At 42.2% G+C, this 21,609-nt stretch overlaps 2 protein-coding genes across 2 annotated transcripts; one reads left to right on the top strand and one right to left on the bottom strand.

The window, feature by feature from the left end:
- Positions 1–378: 378 nt before the first annotated feature.
- pdp1 (pyruvate dehydrogenase phosphatase catalytic subunit 1) lies at positions 379–8,065 on the top strand. Its single transcript, XM_018686173.2, has 9 exons — positions 379–496; positions 2,255–2,563; positions 2,656–2,823; positions 2,948–3,159; positions 3,557–3,638; positions 4,315–4,409; positions 4,555–4,723; positions 4,814–5,032; positions 5,738–8,065. The coding sequence occupies exons 2-9, from the start codon at positions 2,312–2,314 to the stop codon at positions 6,116–6,118; spliced, it is 1,578 nt and encodes a 525-aa protein (XP_018541689.1). The 5' UTR covers positions 379–496; positions 2,255–2,311; the 3' UTR covers positions 6,119–8,065.
- On the bottom strand, positions 7,480–21,609 carry cdh17 (cadherin 17, LI cadherin (liver-intestine)). Its single transcript, XM_018686172.2, has 19 exons — positions 21,504–21,609; positions 19,856–19,912; positions 19,259–19,354; positions 18,986–19,123; positions 18,730–18,865; positions 18,080–18,238; positions 17,493–17,654; positions 16,649–16,854; positions 16,384–16,515; positions 16,132–16,282; positions 15,020–15,229; positions 14,866–14,942; positions 14,580–14,768; positions 14,217–14,461; positions 13,149–13,279; positions 12,765–12,989; positions 12,544–12,654; positions 12,024–12,140; positions 7,480–11,882 (listed from the first exon to the last, which is right to left on the bottom strand). The coding sequence occupies exons 1-19, from the start codon at positions 21,561–21,563 to the stop codon at positions 11,785–11,787; spliced, it is 2,700 nt and encodes an 899-aa protein (XP_018541688.1). The 5' UTR covers positions 21,564–21,609; the 3' UTR covers positions 7,480–11,784.

The raw sequence follows: 21,609 nt of genomic DNA, 5'->3' as shown, positions 1-21,609 counted from the left end.
TGCATATAGCATATTTATGGTTTTCTGTTTTTTTCTTTATCGGCATAAATATCAATATTGTGATAGAAAATACCTTGACAGAGCAGAGGTCAGTTTGAGCAGAGGTGACTGAAAGAGAGGTTTTTACTTTTTTACTTTCAAGGAAGTCAGCTTTGCTCCCTCTCTCTTTACATCTGAAAAACACCAAAAATGTTGAAACCATAGTTTTTCTTTCCTTTTCCTTGCCTACTTAAATATTTATTTTATCTGCCAACATTAACGCTTCTCAGTGAGTATAGTTTGTATATATGTTTCCTTCTCTAACGTGTTGTTTGGGTTGCACATCTTAGCCTAATACTGTCCTCCACCTCTTCAAGAGTTGGAGCGACGTCACGGCGGCTGTCAGAGCTCCGCCAATCAGCGTTCAGTTTGCGGTACGGCGCTCCAGAACTACACGGACCGGAGGATCGGTGTCGAGACATGAACTCCAGTAACTTCTTCACATCCGTTGGTTGAGGTGAGTCTGAGTTTTGCTCTGCATTCACACTTCTCGTTTTATTTATGTTTGAGTCTAGAGAGGTTTCAGCCGACGCAGTGATGTCCTACGTGAGCAGACATTATCCAGTTTGGACGGTAGTTGGTGGTTGGTGGGTGTAACCGAGGCACCGCTAGCCACCGTTAGCACGAATTTGGCTGCTCTGCCTGGTTGACTGAGGCACGTCGTGTCCGTTGAAGAGCTGTGTGGTCATATCGTTTGTCAGCCCTGCTCAGCTCTGAGACTCATCTTCTGCGTTGCAAGCCCAGCTAACATCTTCGAGGTTAGCTTGCTATTAAAGACTTGCCTTGCTACCAGCTAGGGGAGGCTAGTGATGTCAACAAACATGGCAACTTTCTTGCGGAGCCCGGAGCTGGGACCATGGGACGGGCCCTCTGTGGTCTGTCTGACTCATACACGGGTTTGTGTTTGGGAGTTTTTTCACCTGCACAGCTCGCCCACACATTTTCACGAAAACGTTTGAGCAGCGTTGATTGTCACCTGAGCTGTCATCACCCGTGCTGCTGCATTAGACTGACTGAAAGTAGCTCTTACTCTGAGAGGCTGCAGATATACTTAGATTATGCAATGAGTACACATTATATGGTAGGGACGCAGTCAGAATCCAGTTCAGTGGGTCATGACCAGACTGAACATTTCTCAAGATCCAAATGTCAGGGTTGAAATTCATGCAAAGGCTATTTTTAGCAAGGCGTGCGGCACTGCTGACCTGTAGTTGGGGAGGAGTGCAGAGCTGCAACTCAAGCCAGTACATCCCCTCCTGGTGAGATCCCTAAAACACATTTGCTTCAGACTTCGGGACAACGAAACTGGACTGTCCTGAAACCTCACTAACAAAAGTCAGCCATGTATTTTTGCATAAGGCTCCATGATATCTGAGGCTGGAAGTTATTTCAAAAGGTAGCACTAATGTAATAATGATAAATTTAATAGAGGAATGAAAACATCCTGTCCAACCACAACCACATTACCAACATGCATTCCTCCCTTGATCTCGTCTTCGTTTCCTGTTCCTCATCATTCCTCTCTGATGTCTGAAAATTCAATTGAACACTGCCCTGCCCGGGGGGGTGTTCACCTGCCTGTGATATTGTGTTTTCACATTTTATACCATTGGATCTTTTTTCTGTTACTCTTAAATATCTATTTTGTTGGCCTCAGATCTACTGTATTTCACCACATGGGAATGACATTAAGTTTTGTCTAATGTTAGTCTTGATAACCATCCAGGGGGCAGAGAAATGGGATAAGAATTTACAGAGTTTTAGGTTTCGACAGAGCCAGCATAACAGAGAGCTAATGAACTCTCGATCTGAACACTTGATCTGGTTTAATCTGAATTGCTCATAGGAAAAATATGTGAACAGTGGTGAGCAGAGATGGAGGGATACCAAAGATTAAATACTGTATAAATATTCAATTGTTAGGGTGAAATTTCAAGTTACTGGCCAGTGGAGTTTTTAGTTTCAGACAAAATTTAGCAGTGCTTGTTGTTTTGTGGGTGCTAATTTAAGGCCCTGCTGCTGTCAGTCTGTCCCACCTTCAAAACCACACCACATAATGTTTCTGTTTGCACATTGTTTGCTTAATGATGCATAGAGAGAACACTCTGTGCTCATTAGGCAAACTGATCTTGTTAACAGTACACCCAGATGTTGCTCTCTGACTGATGCACCTCTTGAGTTTCCAAAACACCTCTGTGTTTCCCTCCTCCATCAGGTGTAAATACATCTGTGGTGCGCTGTTCGTGTGTGTGCCTTCAGTGCACCGTCAGCCATGCCTGTGACATCTCAGCTGCTCAGGGGTTTGCCCCGCACTAAGGTCTTGGCCTCTGGTCTGTTACCGTGCCAACAACACCAGTCCCATTTACTGCCCGTCACTCCACGGCCTGCCTCAAGACGGCCGTCCCACGTGTGGCAGAGCCCCCAGCACTCAAGAAGTTACCAGACAGCCTCAGTGCTCCGCAGCTACATCCTCACGCCTCCGCAGGTCAACTCCATCCTGAAAGCCAACGAGTACAGCTTTAAGGTTTGTGGGGTCACTCATGGATACAGAAAACACGTATTCCCATCTCTACAGTTAAGTTTTCATCTTACCATTTGTATGTGTTGCGATCATAGGTGCCAGAGTTTGATGGGAAGAATGTGTCGTCGGTGATGGGTTTTGAAAGTAATCAGCTGCCAGCCAACGCCCCTATAGAGGACCGTCGCAGCGCGGCCACATGCCTGCAGACACGAGGAATGCTGCTGGGTGTGTTTGATGGCCATGCTGGCTGTGCCTGCGCTCAGGTAGAGGATTGTATTCTTTTTCTTTTTTTTTCTTTTCTTTTTTTTTTGGTGCATTTTTTTGTTGCATCAACGTTATTTTCTTCTTTGACCTGTTTAAGTTACTAAGTCTCCTCCTCTCTGCCAGGCACTGAGTGAGAGGTTGTTTTACTACATTGCCGTGTCTCTGCTGCCACACGACACACTGTGCGAGCTGGAGGCAGCAGTAGAGTCCGGCAGGGCACTCAGTCCCATCCTGCAGTGGCACAAACACCCCAACGACTACTTTAGCAGGGAGGCTCAGACGCTCTACTTCAACAGTCTCCGAACCTACTGGCAGGAGTTGATAGATCTCACCAGGTGAGGGCCTGAAAACAAAATGGAGCATGCTTGACAAAGTCTAAAGGCGAAAAATGTTTGTTTTCAAATTAATTTCAGTTACACCAAGATGTTGCCACAGGTCAGTGTTTGCCTTTGTGCAATGCCAGACGCAATGTCTTGTACAGTGAACCTTGTGGCTATATGCTAGGCAGACAATCCTGTTTCAGCTGAGTATAAATTGCCACCCAGTTTCTTGGCTGTTGCTAACATTTTAAACTGGATTTCCTGGTTTCTTCATCTGTACCTTGTAGCAAGACGCCCACAGCAACACTGGTCCGTCTGTTGTTTTGCCAATAATGCAGTTATTGGTCTCTACTCTCGACCTCTGGCTCCCTCCCTCTGCTTCACACATATTGCTCTCTCTCTCTGTTTTCAGCCCAGGCGAGGTTCCAGACACCCGTGAGGCGTTGCTGAGCGCCTTCAAGAGGCTGGACAACGACATCTCTCTGGAAGCTCAGGTGAGGACTGTGTGCTGCAGCTGGTCGTTCTAGGAAGATATTGAAAATAGAAACAGAAAACTGAGTTCCTCTTCATTTGTGCTGAGTAAAACCAGTGACAGGCCTTTTTTACATCAGACTGTGTTTCAGGTGTGGGGTGTCACTCTGCAAATTTGCATTGTGAAATAAGCCCTGGAACAACACTGTGGATGAGTTGTCAGCCCTTGTCAAAGACTTAGTATCTTTGCTCAGTTTACTATTTTGTTCATTTTAGACTTCCTTGTTTAAACTCATCTTCATTAAGACTACAACTGCCTTAAAGTTTAAGACACATGTTGCATAAGATACATTTTTATAGCGCACTGTAGTTCTGTACTGTCAAAAAATTATGTCTAGACACAGAGTCATAACACCTTAAAAATATGTTGCCAGTGTCAGCGTTGTTGGTGATTCCAAAATCCGAGTCATTTATGTATGAATCATATTACATGTCATTAAATTTGGCCTGAGCACACGACTTGAGTTCTCTTTCACATTACGGTACATATTGAATATCACCTTTGCCCCCGTGGCAGCAGTGCAAAAAAATGTGAGCGTCCAAATTTAAACTTTTATGGTTCAAAGAGGAGCTCAGGTGTCTTTGCCTCTGCATGTAATTTAAACCATGTGGCATATCCTGTGTTGATTTGTCATTCAGGTTGGAGACGCGAATGCTTTCCTGCACTACTGGGTCCTGAGAGTGGCCTTTTCTGGAGCGACAGCTTGTGTGGCTCACGTCGACGGATCAGACCTGTACGGAGAATAAAACAGACATGCATTTTAACAAGACTGATATTCCCTGATGTAAAAGTTATTCTGTAAAGGCAAAACATCCTAATTCTATCAACTATTTTAAGAATGTTTTGTGCTTTTGTTCTTCCCCTCTCTGTTCCTAAAGGTTTATCGCCAATGCAGGAGATGCTCGGGCAGTGTTGGGGGTGCAGGAGGAGGATGGTTCATTCAGTGCTCACACACTCTCTAATGACCACAACGCCCAGAACGAGGATGAGGTGGCTCGGATACGGGGTGAACACCCTCCATCAGAGAGAAAGACGGTTATACGACAGGTACTGCACCTACTAGTTATAGTTGGTTGTTATTACAACACTTATTCAGACTTATCTCTTTTTTTTTTTTTCTTCTTTTTTGACCACCAGGACCGGTTGCTTGGCCTCCTCATGCCGTTCCGTGCGTTCGGGGATGTGAAGTTCAAATGGAGTATTGAGCTACAGAAGCGCGTGTTGGAGTCTGGGCCTGATCAGCTCCACGAAAACGAGCAAACCAAGTTTATCCCCCCCAACTATCACACACCGCCTTACCTGACCGCTGAGCCAGAGATCACGTACCACAAACTGCGGCCACAGGATCGCTTTCTGGTGAGAGAAAACACAGCAACACAGTTTCATCCCTTACATATCTCTTGTATATTTGTTACCAAAGAATAAAGGCTGCATTGTATTATTTACAAAAGAAGATAATCAGGGGTTTGTTAGTGGAGGAAGATGATGTCCTTGTTCTTATTTGTTAACGCTGAGTGGCAGACTGTCTCTCAACAACAGACATAATAGATTTTTTTTGACAGAATGGAGATGTGGGTTGTGATTCAGATTTCAATAACCAGGCAAGGAGATTTTTACCAAGTACAAAATGCTAGACTGAACGTAAGAAACATTATGGATCTGGCACTTTTAAATGGGAAACATTAAGGGTGCTGGTTAATAACAACCATTTCCAGCAGATTTCTATCACTTACTGACCAAATTACAGAATGGTCTTTCTTCAGAGGAATAATCTCACCTCTGGACTCATGATTTCATGTTGTAATGCTGATGTTTTTGTTTCTCTGGTCATTTTGAAATGAGAACTCTCTGACCTTTGCAGACAAAGGTTGTGTTTGTGATTTAAAAATATTTTTTCTTCAAGTTTCCAGTGGCGGTATTTCCTAGAATGGTTACGTGGTGTTTTGTAATAAATCTAATTCACTGGTCTAACTCTTGGCGTGCCAACTTCATTGAGTAACTTTGCTTATCTGATGTCATGTGTGTTCATTGATTCCAACTCTCCTCCGTCTCTCCCTGCAGGTGATTGGCTCTGACGGCCTCTGGGAGACCCTCCACAGACAGGAAGTGGTTCGTATCGTGGGGGAGTATTTAACAGGGGTGCACCAGCGTCAGCCCCTCAAAGTCGGAGGCTACAGGGTCACCCTGGGACAGATGCAGGGGCTCCTCGAAGAGAGGAAGGCTCGCATGTCTTCCGCTTTCGAGGATCAGAACGTGTCGACCCACCTGATGCGTCACGCGGTGGGAAACAACGAGTTCGGCACGGTTGACCACGAAAGGCTGTCGAAAATGCTGTCGCTGCCCGAGGAGCTGGCTCGAATGTACCGCGATGACATCACCATCATCGTCGCTCAGTTCAACCCTCATGTGATTGGAGCACAGAGACAGGAGGGGCAGTCCTGAGCTGTTCAAAAGCCATTCACCGGCGTCACGCTGACGAGTACACACACACTTCTGTAAACGTAAGCACACTCTGGACAAACAGGCCATACTCAGAAAATATTTGAATGAATTTGTTTTAACTCTATTTATGTACAGAGTTTGTATGTTTTTAATGCAGTTCCACAGAAGATCCGGTTTCTTATGAAGTTAAAAACCTCTCTCTAAAAACTGGGTTCAAGTCTCTTATATAACATGTTATTTATGACAATATTCTCTGGCAACTGTTTCCTACACGCTTATCTCCGAGGCTGATGAGACACTGTTACCTACTGATCTGATTGTTGTGCCAAAAGATTCGACCACCTTGTTTACTGAAAGACTCAGCTGGGTTGAAATTATAGAAATTCCAAAGAGGGTGAAGGTTGGGACTTTACAAGTAAAGAGGCCTTGCAGCACTGACACGACCTGCTTTTTTTTCCCCCCTGATTCCTTAACTGGTCTGTGCCATATTAACACCACACACTCTCTTTCTCTGCTGTCTGGTTTTGTCCTATGTATCCCAGACACAATCTTTTTCACTCTGTGGGCCGTTTCTGCATCTGAGGGACTGATGTTACAACTGAGGACTGTTGCAACCATTTGTTTTTACTTCTTTGTGTGTGTTGTTGTATGAGATATTCTTAGTACTGTCATACATAAGGATTTTGTTCAGTATTCACCCTGCAGTGGGTATTTTGATGATGTCTACTCCAGCACACTGGGTTTCAAGTGAAAGAGTGACTGACAAGTTTGAGTGTTGACACTGAGCTGTAGGACATTCACATCCATATTGGATCGACAGTGTAGGACCCACAGTGCGTCTGATGTGAATGTAAATGCCATGGAATTAAAGTTGAAAGTCATAGCGTGGTGGTTCTCATCTTGTGTGGTGCCCCTGATGAATCTCAAGAGAAAGGGTTACAATATGATTATAGGGAAGAGAGAGAAAATGATTCTGTTACGCAAGATTTTATCTATTTTCCTTGAAAAAAAAAAAAACACTGGTTACTTTCTCCTCTCCTCTTGGTGGCTTTTGAAAATCCACAGACTGAATCAAGAATGAATGTGGTTCAGCTGTTTACAGCTCGTGTTTTGAACAGGCAGTAACCTAAACAAGGGGAACACAAATCAAATAAACAGTGCTTCATTTTAAAGAGTCACAAGCCAAAAAGGTTGAGAAACACTGAGCTAGAGCTTGTTTTCATTTCAAAACCAGTGTGCTGGAGTACAAAGCAAAACACAAAACTGTCCAAACATTTGATGTATTTTAAACAAGTCTTGAACAGCTTTTTACGTCACTTTTCTGTGATCACTTGATCACTTGATTATTGCGGTGCTTCCTGGCTGAAAGAAGTAACAGTAAAGTGAAGTATTCTCCATTTCCCTAACACTACTTTGGCTGAAGTGACAGTGTTAGAGTTACCGTCAGTATGTGTTTGTGAACCTCTGAGCATAGACACACTCACTGAACTTTACCACAGTCAAACCATTTGGTTACAGCAGCAAAGCTTTTGTTTTTGAAGCTGTTGGAGTAAAAAAGACAAAAAGACAGTTTGGGTTAAAAAGGGATGAATGTTCACCTTGCCTTATGTTTGTTTTCTGACTGGTTGTTAGCAGTGTGGATAAAAAGTTTGTTACAGATTTTATTATTCATGGCAGCAAAGGTGAAAGTAGAAGCAGACCACTCCCCTCACACTCTCCAGTTTAACACTATTCACAGGGGCATGGTTGTGTGTTTAAGTGTATTTAAGCCCAAATGAATGAGCAGAATGTAAATTTGAAACAAGCTGTTTGAATATTATTAAGGTTATTTATTCAGCTTCAGCATTATGTTACACATGTTTATCTACAGTTGTATGTATAAATTGTAACTTATGTGGGTTAAGTTTTGTATATGGAATGGTTTAATAAAACACAGAATACACACCGCCTGTGTGTACTGCTGTTGTGTGTTTTTGGTTGACACAGTCTGCCCTGCAGCGAACACACTGCCACACCCCGGGAATGCAGCAGGACGTCCCAGTAACCTACAGACACCTGGGAGGTCAGAGTGTCTCAGGCTGTTGAGTGTGATGGTTGTCACTATTGAGTACACATCAGTGAGTTCAATGTTACGTGTGGCAGTGACACAGTGGATTGGTCCGTGAGGTTATTGTCATGAGGTCGTCACTTCACCACTAGATGATGCTGTGGTATCAGAAAGATCAGGTGTCCACTGGAGGTTAAACCATCATAACACATACAGTCCTGGAGAATACTGCCATCAACTGGACATTTTATGCAATAGCCATATAACAAAATAACACTCAAGAACTCAGCACATTACTAGATGATACTGTTGTATAAGTTAATATTAAGCTTTACACTTACACACACAAATTTTTAATAAATGGTTTATAACACATTTTAGTGCAGTTGTACGCAGATACAAGAGTACAAACCCCTAAGTGGGTAAAGTAAAAGCTGTTGTTACAGAACATTTGTCTTCACAGGACAAGGTCTAACTATTGAGAAATACTGTACATTAATAGACACTTAAAATGTCCTCATATCTGCTAACAACTACATTACAGTGCGTTATACAATACTATGTTTACATAGAGTTTATAAATGCTCTATGGGTGAGTGGGGCTGAAGTGTTAACCTTTTCAGTACTGATTAATTTTATTTATGGAGTTACACGATATATCTGTAAGTTTGGAATCAGGTCCAGCTTCATTCAATATTTATTTAATTCTATAAAGTTTCAAACAGAAAAGCAGGGATTTGAATACTGTCCATTGTTCATTGTACATACTCAACCACTGAGTATAGAAATTGTCTGGTTATCCAACAAGCCATAACTTCTTTAAAGCAATATCTTCATCACTACTAGAGTTCAACAGCTGATCACCGCAGCCTAGAGGACTTTCAGTAACTTCAACAATAAACAGGACTTCAACATCATCTGTAAAGTGCTACTTCAGAAACATCTGGCAAAGACTGCCTAGTACCAAACCATAATACAAGATTGTGAGATAATAGCTAGCCACAATTAACAAAAAATACTTTTTTTATTTACATTTTCCAGAGGAATACTGTCACAAAGAGAGAGGGAAGAGGGTTCAAGACTTTTTGTTCGTCATCACAGTGACATACTTTAAGTGTCCAGAACAACTGGTGTGTTTGGTTTATAAGTGACTTAGTTTACTGAAAATAAACACCTCCGCATCACATTTTGGTCACTTGCATGCCTCATTTCTGCTGAAACACTGATGTTTTTTCCAGGACTAGTTTGTAAAAGTGGGGTGACATTTGTTAATAATTTATTCACATGGTTTTACTTTTCCGTGGGATTAAGTGTAATGAACGTCATCCCACACAACTAAACTAACTACAACTTATCAGTTTTTGATGTATTTGTTGTTTTTAATGGGTTTAGATGGGAAACTGTGATTAATAAGTGGCAGCTTTTGTTTATTTCTAAAGCAGAGTGGATCATTTTAGTCCTCGGTCGTCACAATTCTAACATTTCACAACATACAGAAAGTGTCTAGTTGTATCTTATGTGTGTTTTCTATTAGTAATAAATAAAAGGAAGGTTCACTTCTCCTGCACTGAACTTCATTTGGGTCCATTCAAAAACAAAGGTGGTTGAACTATTGCCTGAGGAACATTGTATGGAGGACCACAAGTGTCATGGAAATCATTATAAAAAATTTCATTGACAATAAATACAGAAATGAACATCATATTTTACTAATGAATTACTAAGCCATGAATAAACTGACTAAATTACTAAGTATTAATTGGCATTTAAATGGACAGAATTATAAAAATAGTTTCTATCTCACAGACAGATTTAAATGTAAAATGGATTACTTTTTAAAATAACTTGGACATTTTTCTTTTAATACACAGATCAAAAGCTTTCAAATACTGTAATAAAAGGAACGAGAGATTGTAATAATAAAAACTGACGTTTTGGGTTATAACATGGTGTATTTATTTTCCCTTCTTTTCTGTATATAGAAGAAGAAATTATATTCTCACATTTATACTATACTGACTGAGTGTGTGAATATGTGTGTATGTAACATGTGCATCATACTAACATATCTTGGTTATAAGACAGATGTTTAGTTTGTGTTTGTCTTATTGGAGCTGTCTATGTTTATTAGTTGAAAAGCATTATGATATATTGTTTTAAAGGTTAAATACGCAGTCTGACCTGGAGTTACATCAGCTGATGATTGTTGATTGTGATGGCAATCTACTCCCTCAGTATTTCTATATTAGGATAACAGGGCTCTCCAGTACAGACAAAAACAGTCATGTGTGTGGTGATGGTGAGTTTTGATATTCTGAGGTGGACACATCATCCATCACACAGTTTACTATCCCTGTCTTTCCTCCACCTCTTCTCTTCTGTCCCTCAATCTTTCAACTTCTCCCACCAGCTCTCCAGGACCCTCCGTGTGTGTGTGTGTGTGTGTGTTGTTGTGGAAAGTGTTGCTGGGATACAAGCAAAGAGAGAGTGCAGACATAAACACTGGAGGGGCTCCATGTTGAGTTTGTCATTACGAGGCTGTAGCTCAGTGTGCTCCTCTGCCTCTGACAGTTTTCCTGTTTGGCTTTTGAAAGCTGTAGCGGGCTGCTCGATGACTCATCCCAAACACACACACACACACACACACACACACACACGCACACACACACACACAGAGTAATTCACAAATGCAGCACATGGCCTGGAAGGATGCACGATCATGGCAGCACATGTGGCACCAACATTCAACGTGTGTGTGTTTTGCCACTTAAGAGTGTGTTTTTGTGTGTGTGTGTGTGTGTGTGTGTGTGTGTGTGTGTGTGTGTGTGTGTGTGTGTTGCGGCCTCTTTGTGCTGCATAAAAGCCCACAATCATGCCACCCTCTTTACAGCACCACTAACAATCTGTGGCCTGTCTCCCACTGTCACAGAGATGACTCAGAGCATCATTCTCTGCAGCAGCACCGTGGCCTTGACTGCTCAGCGGCAGACCGGCAGGGAGGGAGGAGGGAGGACGGGAGAAAAAGACAGACAGGGCTGTGAACTTGTCAGAAACCTGAACAGAGGAAGATGCCCGTGTTTTATGCCACCGATCACCTGCAGCACCATGCGTCCACACTGACACGCACTGTGTACATCCACCCACGCAGACAGACGCACACAAAGTGGTTCCCAGTTTGTTTATTGGGAAACAGAGCAGTGACTGCTCATTAGAAAACACATTAGTTATTGTTCATTACAGCACTGTAGTAACCGTGACATTCTGGGTTTAAGATGCTGCTTAACATTAAACAGCTTTCCACCTGTTATTTCCACCTGTTATTCAACAGTTTGCTGTTACATTGAAGCAGAAGGCAATAACAAAACAAGCTCTCGGCCAAAAACTAATTGAATCGGCTGAGATAATGAAACTGCTAATGAAACAAACAGAGTCTGGAAGTCACATCTTAATAAATTAAGTCTAGAAGCTACATAAATGCATGATTAGCATGGGGCCACCTGACAGTTTAATTAAGTATGCACAACACCTATTAATCAAGCTCTACTCTCTTTTGTAAATAAAATAAAATAAGCTAAAGTAAGTGTGTGTGTGTGTGTGTGTGTGTGTGTGTGTGCAGTCTCTACATCATGACGTTCCTCTCTCTCTCTTCCTCCTCAGTCAGGGTTTTCCTCTTGCCCCCTTTATTTACACGTTTGATCACTACAATGAAGACAACAACTGCAAAAAGACAGAAACAGAAGTCAGTTACAGCAAACTGGACTCAGCACCACTGACACAAAACTGGACTATAGCATCAGACTGTATAAATATAAAGGATACTTGTTGGTTTCACTCTCATATACTGTTTGTCGGATTTACCGCAGAATCCCAGAGTGCCAGCCAGGATCCCGATGGTGGGTCCCATTCCTAATCTGGAGGAACGATCGGCCGGTGCGACATAGCAGTAGCCCAGCTCTGTGCAGTTACATACTCTCACTGACATGCAGAGAGAGGAGAGAGCAACACACACACATACACACACATGTGCATCAGAGACATGCTGCAGAGTGTTAAGGGATCGACTTTAAAGGTCAATGTGTTAGTCCATCTCTCAATACTACAGTTCTCTTCTGCCTGCTATAGCCCAAAACAACACAGTGAGAGTGAACAACAACAGGTTGCTGGACAGCTAAACCATGAATTGAACTTGCTATAATATATATTATATATATTCTACACTCAGGAAGATGATAATGTTTTTTTTATATACTGTCAGAGAGGTGTAAACTCTTGGCACCATGGCAAGCTGTCTGTCCGAACACAGCCTAATTTAAAATTCGTTGTTGATTTTCACCTTTTTTCTCTAACCCTTTAAGCTGAACTTAAAAAGCAGACTCACCCTCAAATGACTGTGTGACTCCCATGCCTGCCTTGTCTTTAATGTTAATGGGAAGCGTGAAAGTTTTGTCTTCAGTTGGTATTTTCTTCAGGGTCAGTATAGCTGCTGTATCTGTGTGACACGCAAAAGGAAACAAGGAGAATGTAAAAGTCTGAATTTACACCTCTTCAGTTCTACTCCATTTTGTGATATGACTTTAGTGGTACAGTATGTTAGCGTACCGTCGATTGGCTTCAGGTCCCAGTTGGGTGTTTTCTTGCCGTGGGCAAAGGTAAAGGTGAAGGGCTTGGAGAAAGGCTCGCTGTCTCCATCTTGGGCCTTGATGATGACAGGTTCAGGCTTCTTTACGCAGATGAAGGCCTGCTTCTCGATCAGTCTGGGGATGTTGTCGTTCACGTCCAGCAGCCTCACAGACACGACACGCTCAGAAGACTTCTCAGGGTTCTCTGTACAGAAAAAAGTGCACTGACTTCTAACTACAAATAGTTCTTAGATTTCAACAGTCAAATGCCACAACACATTTAAAATGTTGTCATGTAAAGAAATAACTACTTTACACTACGCTTTTAAATGATACTGAATTCACTTCTGTGCTATTGTCTCACCCTTCTCAAATGCAGTGACAGTGACTTCGAAAGTCTCCAGGGTCTCTCTGTCCAGATTGTCTTTGGTCTTGATTTCTCCTGTGGCAGCATCGATCTCCAGCCAGCCACGAGTGTCACCGTCCAACTTGAAACTGCACAACACACAACAACAGGAATCACACACAAAGGCACACACACATGCAGCGAGCAGATATCGAAAATCATCCATAACGCAGCAGACACCGAACTGAGGGATGGCGGGGGGGGTAATTGCAGCCAGAACAGATCGATAGTCTGTTTTGGATAATCCTGATGGAAACAGAAACAGTAATGTTAAAAACTAAGCCAGTGCTGATCAAGTGGAACAGTTCCTAAGCTATGAAAGTGTGTGGGGTGTTTGTGTTCACTCTGCTATCATTCGGTACATCTTGTTAAGAGTTCAACTCATAAACTACAGGAAAACATGGACATAGGCTTCTAAGACGATGATTAACATTTACTGCAGCCAAAATAAACAAATAAATTAGTTTCCATGAGCTAAATTCTCATGCCTTTAAAGGAACTGCAACACTGACGTCATCCTGTATTTCTGCTATTGTTAACAAATCCCATGAAAAGACTAAAACCAACACATTACTCTCTCATTATTCTCTTAATACGTCCCAACTTCCCTACTCTGTTTGTGGCTCTCAGCCCCAGTTCCATTAGTCCCTACTGATGACATTAATCTTTAAAAAAAATGGGGAAAAAAAGGATGAGTAATTTCCTAAAACAGTTGGACACCATAGTTTTCAGGAAACATTAGTCAAATGAGATAAACAGTGTTTTTGTTGGGGACATTTTTTTGCTTCGGAATAATGCAGATTATTTTGCTTGAGTGACTATAGAGACTCACAACAGCATTGAGTCAGTGTATATGGGAGTGATTCCAACTACAGAGCCTATGTTTGTTAGTGGCATCAATTCATTGTTTATTTTGGTTTTCATTGGATCGGATGACAAATAAGATGCTGATTGTTTTTTCCTGCGTCATCTTATTATTGTACGCTCCATTGTATGTATTTGTACTGTGGATTAGTGAGTGTTTACCCGATCTCTTTGCCCTCTGGGTCCTTTGCCTCCACAGTGAGCAGCACTGATCCCTTGGTGGTGTTTTCAGGCACAGTCACATCCAGGATGTCCAGACTAAACTCCGGGGCCTCGTCCACATCGGTGACAGACACAGAGACGAAGGCTGTGGATTCCCTGCCGTACTCCAGGTTTTTCATCAGCGGCTCTGGGTTACGAGCATCAATCTGGAGTTTGTAGTCTTTAGAAGACTCGTAGTCCAAAGGCTGTTGGGTGAGAAACAAGCTGGTTATAAGAAGCACCAGGGATGAGAGATGCAGGGAATGTTTTGTTATATGAAATCATATGTGCGTGTTGATGTGGTAGAGAATGGAGATGCCGTACCTTAGCTATGACCAGATGGCCAACGCCTTTTCCATCTGTTTCCACGGCAAAAACGTTACCGTCGTTGCCAGAAGAGATGTGGAACTCGATGAGGGAGCTGCCGCTGTCTGGGTCATCAGCATCTGTTGCTGTGATGGTCAGCAGTGTGTGTCCAACAGTGGTGTCCTCTGCCAGAGTGTGGTTGCCATACTACACAGATATACACACACAGACACAGGAGCATGAAGGAAATCGGCCAAACAGCACAAGAACGTAAGCGCCAAGTGCGGCAAGTTCAAATACTTACATCAGTCTTCTCAAACAGAGGCAGCTCGTTGTTGATGTCAATGACCTTGATGATGACTTTACAATCGGTGCTGAAAGCTGCGAGATAAAAACTATGAGTACTACAGCTTAGAGAGAAAACAGACTTATCCCCACAGTACCTACAGGTGTGTTACCTGGGTCGCTGACTTTGACACTGAGGTGATAGGCCTGCTCTTCTTTTCGCTGCAGCGAGCGCAACGCCCGAATTTCTCCAGAAGCAGCGTCGATGGAGAAGACGATGGGTGTGGTGGGTGGATTTTGGGACAGGATGGTGTAAGTCAGCTGAGCATTCAGCGTCTCGGCATCATCAATATCATGGGCCAACAGCTTTCCTACCAGACTGCCTGGAACCACGAGAACCAGAACTTCAGAATAAAAACTATTAAGCAGTTTTCTTACAACTTAACAACTTTGGTTGAGAGTAAATCTGCAGAAGAGAAAGAGAGAGTTCTGGAGTGACTGTATGAAATATCATAATGAATGATGAATAATACGTTAGCTGAAACAATACTAATAATCAGAACAGGATGGCCTTTTTGAATTTGATGTGAACATGTGATAAGATGTTACACCAATTTTCTTTTTTTTTGCATTTATACAAAAAGGATTGAAGCTGGTATTAAATTTATTTTGAACCACTTCCCATGTATGTTTGTTGGCTGCACCTGTCAATGTGGGACTAAATTCCCCTTTTTGTTAAATTTCTCAGTTACACCTCATCTACCTTCAGCAGAATTTCTTCCCTGCTTAACTTTGATTTTCTTTTAATTTAGCTTCCTGATATTTAATCCCTATCTAAATCTAAATAGTATATTGGTATTGAAAGTACAAAAATAAAATGAACTTGAAATAATAAAATTGCATGTTTTTGCAGAACAGAATATCAGTGTGAGGAGACTTTTTAGATAATGAACAACGAGACAGATGGCCATTCCTGCTCTCAGTATACATGCAATTAACCATGTGATATCCTGAGAGCTGCTCTTGAAGGCTGTTCTTACTCTTCACTGGATGTAGGAGTAAGTAAGTAAATGTTCTTGTTCACACTCATCAAAGAACTCTGAAGTTTGTAGAGAATTCTTACGTATGAATATTGGACCCAGAAACACAAAAAACAGAACACAAAGCGAACAAAAGAAGCAAGAGTGAGAGAAAAATACTTCGACTGAACGAGGCCATGTCCTAACCTTTGAGCACATGAATGGGTTATGTAATGATCACACACACGCACACACAGGCTTCTTACCTACGGGCTCATTCTCCTGCACTTCAAATACACTCTCCTCTTTCTCACACATTGGTGCATTGTCATTCACATCGCCCACAATGACTTGAATCTCCAAAGGCTCCTCCAACTCTTGGTCGTTGTTATCCTTTGCGAACACCACCAGGATGTACTGAGAATAGACAGCAAATGAATTTCAAGAATAAGAAGAAGAAGTTGGTCTTCGTTTCGACACGAGTGATTTACTGAACAGACTGAGCACGTGTCATGTACCATGTTCTTGTCTTCTCTGTCCAGCGGCTCTGTCAGGAGTATCTCTCCATCTTCGGTTATCTGGAAGGGGAATTTCAGCTCTCGTTCTTTCTGCACCAAACTGTAGATGGCATCAGGATCATTAGACTGGACCTGAATCCAGGGAGAGAGGGGAAGATCCCACAGTGGGGGTGGTTAATTGACAGATACAGAGTAGGTATAGTGAGTGTTAGCATGTTTGCATTTGTGACTTTTGTGCAGAGTTGGTTTGTTTATCCCACCACACCTTTGCAATGACCATGGGATAATTTCCCAGTAAGTTCTCTTTAACAATTATTGGTCCAGGGCTGAACCACAGGTTTTGCTGCACAACAATGTGAACTCTGGCGTTTCCACTCAGTGCGTTCTCTGACTCTCCTCCCAGGTCCTGCACACGCACGATCAGGGTGTAGTCTGGGTCCTCCAAGGGGTCCGCATTCCTCCTCCTCATCTCTGACACCAAAGAGGAAGATGAACCGTCGTACAGGCAACAAAGAGACAAGGTTTAGGGGGGTTGAACATTACAACAAACATTTCACTGGATCTCTAATTTTGGAAAGCTGAGTCACATGGATTTGGCTTAACCACTCTCCTCGTCTGAACTCATCAACTCAACACCCAATAAATCACACACCCAGCACTAATCGCTGACAGTCCTTTTATCATTACAGTCTGTGTTCATCTACATTAACATCATCCACCTCTCAGTTTCAGTGTGTGATCCAGCTTTTGCATTAAATACACACCACAAATGTCTTATTAGTGGTTCTCTAGTCTTCGCAAGACTTTCAAATTTCATTATCTGATAACTTTTTATTCAAACTTTTCATATGAAATTTTAGTTTCCTGCTACAGTTAATGATTATTATTAATCTGCCCATAATTTCCTCGAGAACTCAATTGAATTATATAAAATGTCAGAAAATGCCAGTCACAGATCAAAGTCACAAGATAATGTCTTGTTTTTTGTTTTTTTTTTGACCAGCTGTCCAAAGATAAGATAACCAGAACAAGCACATTTTTGAGTTAGACAATAAATATATTATTTATATTGTCTGTTGATTGACTGATTGACACATCTGGACACATACCTGCTCTCTCCACACAGGTGAAGAAGGGGTTTGCTTCATAGGGGATAGATTGGGGATTGTTCCCCGGACAGTACTCATCAAACTTTGTCTTCAGTGTTTCAATGCTCTGATCTTCACCCCTGCCATACTTGATGCCCTCTCTGGCCTTTAGCATCCGTTCTCCTGTGAAATGACACACACACACACGCATACACATCACCGAGCATGTTTCCAGACATTAGGTATGTATTTTCATATAAATCAGTGGTCTACAAGGAGAACATCTCTGCTCTCATCAAGGTCTCCTGTCAGAGAAATGCAATGAAACTTTCCCTTGCAGTGCACAGATGTGATAAGGCATCTTCAGACTCATTCACATGCTCACACACACTCAAAGCAATCAGTGATCAACATCACGCGACACATTTAGGCAATCTGCCTCCAATCTGCATTAATCTTGAGAGCACAAGATGAGCTGTGTAATCTGGATTTACAGTGTCACTATACTGGCAGATTACAGGCAGAGATGGACAGATTATAGACTTTCCCACGGACATGTCTAGGTTGTGCGTTCGGTTGTGTGTGGACAGGTGTGTACGTGTAAGCACCTTCTTCCGTGGTGGAGATCTCTCCGGTGTTGGGGTTGATCTGGAACAGGAGGGTGTGCTGTTTGTTGGGGATCTGGCTGACCAGGCTGTAGCTCAGACGAGCGTTAGGAGTCTTGGGGTCGTCCTGGTCCAACGCAAACACGCGGGTAAATGGGACACCTGGAACAACACACAAAACTCCTTGTTGTTTTTCTGACAGCATAGCTTCTGAATGTGATGCTTTTTGACTGCAGGCTCTCAAAAAATATAAAAAATGGACAATCCCTGAACGCACCAGTGGAGATCAGTTTTAAAAGCAGTGCCAGATTATCACAGAAAATAACTAACAGAAGACTAAAAAGTCACAGTGATGACCTACCTAAAAACATTATCAAATCCCTGCAGGCTTATTTTCATAATATACTAAAATAAACTGAAATGTGAGGGAGGCTTGAAGGTGGAAAATCAAATAAATGCTGCGGTTAATAGATTAAAACATGCAAAAAATAACTAAAATTACATGTACTTTAAAGGGTTCTAAGAAACGTGCATATACTGTACAATGAAAACAATTAATCCACAGCCTCTGGATATATTTCTATCTATGCCATTTTTAGCTTTAATGGTTTTCTATCAGCATTAGAGTTACAGTAGTTATAACACACACACACCTGCTGCTTTGTTTTCTCTAACCACAGCTGTGTAGTCAGTCTGGTTGAAGTACGGAGCGTTGTTATTGACATCCAACACATTTATGATCACAGAAATTGGACCTTCAACGACTTCATCATCTGCCAACGCCTCCACCTGGATATGTTCACACACACACGCAGACACGGGTAAATATAAATATATGTTTTATTGCTACTGCAGTGCATGAGTATAATTTATTTTCTGTATTTATAAGAAGACAGAGGGCTATGTTACCATGATCGTGTAATGCTCTTCTTGAGACCAGTCCAGAGACTTCTCCAGGTAGAGCCACCCATCCCTTGAAATCTTAATTTTTTCCCTCCCCTCTCCACTCAGCCTGAAATTATTCACACCTGGGTGGGTCACCTGAAACTATGGAGTGAAAGAAGGGAGGGAGAAAAATGGAAGGACTTCAAACAATTACAGCTGCATAAAATGGAAACACTCAGTATATAAAATGTAAATGTACTTAGTTACTCTGCACCACTGCTAGCATTTGTGTAATACCTGATGCATGGGATACGGCACTGGTGTCCCCTCTGGCACATCCAGCATTGTGTTCTCAAATGGGCCCTTCTTTTCCTCCAGATCCTTCCCGCCAGCCTATCAGAGCACAGAGGTCAAAGGTCACTGAATACAGCACAGGCTGAGGTAAGACTGAACCTGTCACACACACATACACACGCCCACATTTGCCCTTTTCACCTTAGTGAAACTGCAGCTGACTGCAGTCAGCTATTGAGGGCCAGTTATTTATTGAACTAAAATTACTGGACAAGTGGGGAAGTTCTTCTATTCCACCAGAGGACAGGAGAGCAAAGTCTACAGACACACTAACGCTAACATTTAGCAACACTTTTCACTTCTGTGTTTTAAATTAGTGACCAAGAATTTTTTTTTACAACACATTTATTTAACCTTGCAGACGGATTCTTTGTGCAGGATGCTGCAAATGCCAATAAACATGTCTTTATTCTTCTTTTCTCTGAGCGTTAATCCACACTGACTGTTTCACAGACCTTTCAACAGGTTCATGTATCTGAGTATTTATTATGAATATGTATTGAAGGACTGCAGCAGCAGTTGGCAGCGCTATGTACTCACAATGCTGAACAGGAGTGGGAGCAACAACAGATGCACCATGGGTGTCATGATCACAGTCTGGGAAGGGAGAAGAGATGGAGCAGGAGGAGATATGGGGGATGGGAGTTGAAGGAAGGAGGTTGAGGAAGCAGAGAGGTGGAAGAGGAGGATTTACATTACACATTTCAGTTTTACAAAGCATAATATTCACTGTGCTCTGCTGTTAAGTTCATGTGTTGTGCTTGTAGAAATGGTGAAGAATGAATGTTTATTATCATTAGTCAATCCATCCAGCAACATGTTAACCCAGCATGTTTCAGCACATTTCCTCCATAAAATACAATAGCTTTGCAGAGAGAATCTGTCCTCTGTCCTTGAGAATTCGCACGTGCATGCTATCTCTCTCTGCCACATACTTTGAGCTAAATGGGAACTTAAAGTACTTCTAAGTGTGGCTCCACCTTCACGACAAGGTGAACCACCCACCTGAGCGCACAGGAGAAACTGAAAGTCAGAGCTTCAATGCAATGCCAGACTATTTTTTCTCAAGCTTGTGTCTCCTTCTGGAACTCCATGGGTGTGAATATGACACAAGCACCCAAAGGTCAATGTAAAGTGTGTAACCTCTGTGACTTTATAACACCTTTATTATTTTATAACAAATCTGGACTAATAATGTGAATGGGTGTGGTTTAAGAAAATATGGAAGATTAAAATGACAATTTCTTTCTGTCGCACACTTTGACACTGCTCTGCGGCAGCATCCTCAATGTGTCTCGAGAAGTTAGAAACTCAGTGAGATAAAATCAGATTACTTTGGATGACAACAGAAAAAACACAATTCATTTAAGTCAAACAAAACTGACATAACGTGCATGAAATTTCTGTGTTTAACAGAGACATACTGATAAATGACAAAGTCCGAGATTTCCTGGACCTGTAAAGTGCAGGCGAGAGAGAAGGGTGAAGTCAACCGCCACAGGGAAGTGAAGGTGACATTGAGTCGTGGCTAATGACCTTTTTGTGGTGCAGCACTCTTTTAATGTCACCAAAATCAACTGACACTCCTTATGACAAAACACAAATTTGACTTCAAGTTAACATATTGTTTTTCTACCACTCATTAGTATTTCTCGCCCCATGGTGAACACCACTTCTGCTGACAGACGTGGTCAGTGTCGACATCGCCAATTTACAGACGTCTACAGACGAGGAAAATAGTTTAGAAATTGAGTTATTTACTGTATTTGTCCAACAATTGATTGATGGACAGAGTGGCAAAGTTGTGCAACACAGTGATTTGGGTGCTGCAGGCCCTCTCTTTCTCCTTTCATGACAGGATGACCTTAGTCAGTTTAGATTTCAGCCCAAATCTTGAGTCCCATACAGGTGATTCCCCCCAACGCCAAGTATAGAGCACAACTCAGGAAGTCAAAAAGAAGCAACGGTTGGTTGTCGGACATGCCAACACCTGACACAAAGGCCATGCCAAAGTCAAGTCAAGATCACTGCGCTCCTTTGACAAACTTAAAACATCTGACACGTCAAACACAGCATATGAAAACCAGCAGATGCTGCCCGGTTCGTGTCCCACTCAGACCACAAAAACCCTCTCCAAATACCCAACAGAATCCAAAACTGGGAACTTGAGCAGAGCGAGGAGACTTACCTTAGCGGAGAGATCAAGTGAGTCACTCCTAAGACTTGAGAGTGATCTGAGCAACCCCATCCTGTCTGGTCAAACGTTAACCAAGCGCTAACCAGCAATGTTTTAT

Source organism: Lates calcarifer, linkage group LG15 (assembly GCF_001640805.2).
Source record: "Lates calcarifer isolate ASB-BC8 linkage group LG15, TLL_Latcal_v3, whole genome shotgun sequence".
Taxonomy (NCBI): Eukaryota; Metazoa; Chordata; class Actinopteri; family Centropomidae; genus Lates; species Lates calcarifer.
Note: the sequence above shows the minus strand (reverse complement) of the source record. Positions and strands in the feature narration are given on the sequence as shown.

What these genes read in the sequence shown, in the direction of transcription:
- pdp1 (XM_018686173.2), top strand. Translation starts at nt 2,312, where the DNA reads ATGCCTGTGACATCTCAGCTGCTCAGGGGTTTGCCCCGCACTAAGGTC. An exon ending in CTGGCTGTGCCTGCGCTCAG is followed by an intron (nt 2,824 to 2,947) that starts GTAGAGGATTGT and finishes CCTCTCTGCCAG; the next exon opens with GCACTGAGTGAGAGGTTGTT. An exon ending in ACATCTCTCTGGAAGCTCAG is followed by an intron (nt 3,639 to 4,314) that starts GTGAGGACTGTG and finishes TTTGTCATTCAG; the next exon opens with GTTGGAGACGCGAATGCTTT.
- cdh17 (XM_018686172.2), bottom strand. Translation starts at nt 21,563, where the DNA reads ATGGGGTTGCTCAGATCACTCTCAAGTCTTAGGAGTGACTCACTTGAT. An exon ending in TCCCACTCCTGTTCAGCATT is followed by an intron (nt 19,355 to 19,855) that starts GTGAGTACATAG and finishes GTGCTCTGATAG; the next exon opens with GCTGGCGGGAAGGATCTGGA. An exon ending in CCAGAGGGCAAAGAGATCGG is followed by an intron (nt 13,280 to 14,216) that starts GTAAACACTCAC and finishes TGTGTTGTGCAG; the next exon opens with TTTCAAGTTGGACGGTGACA.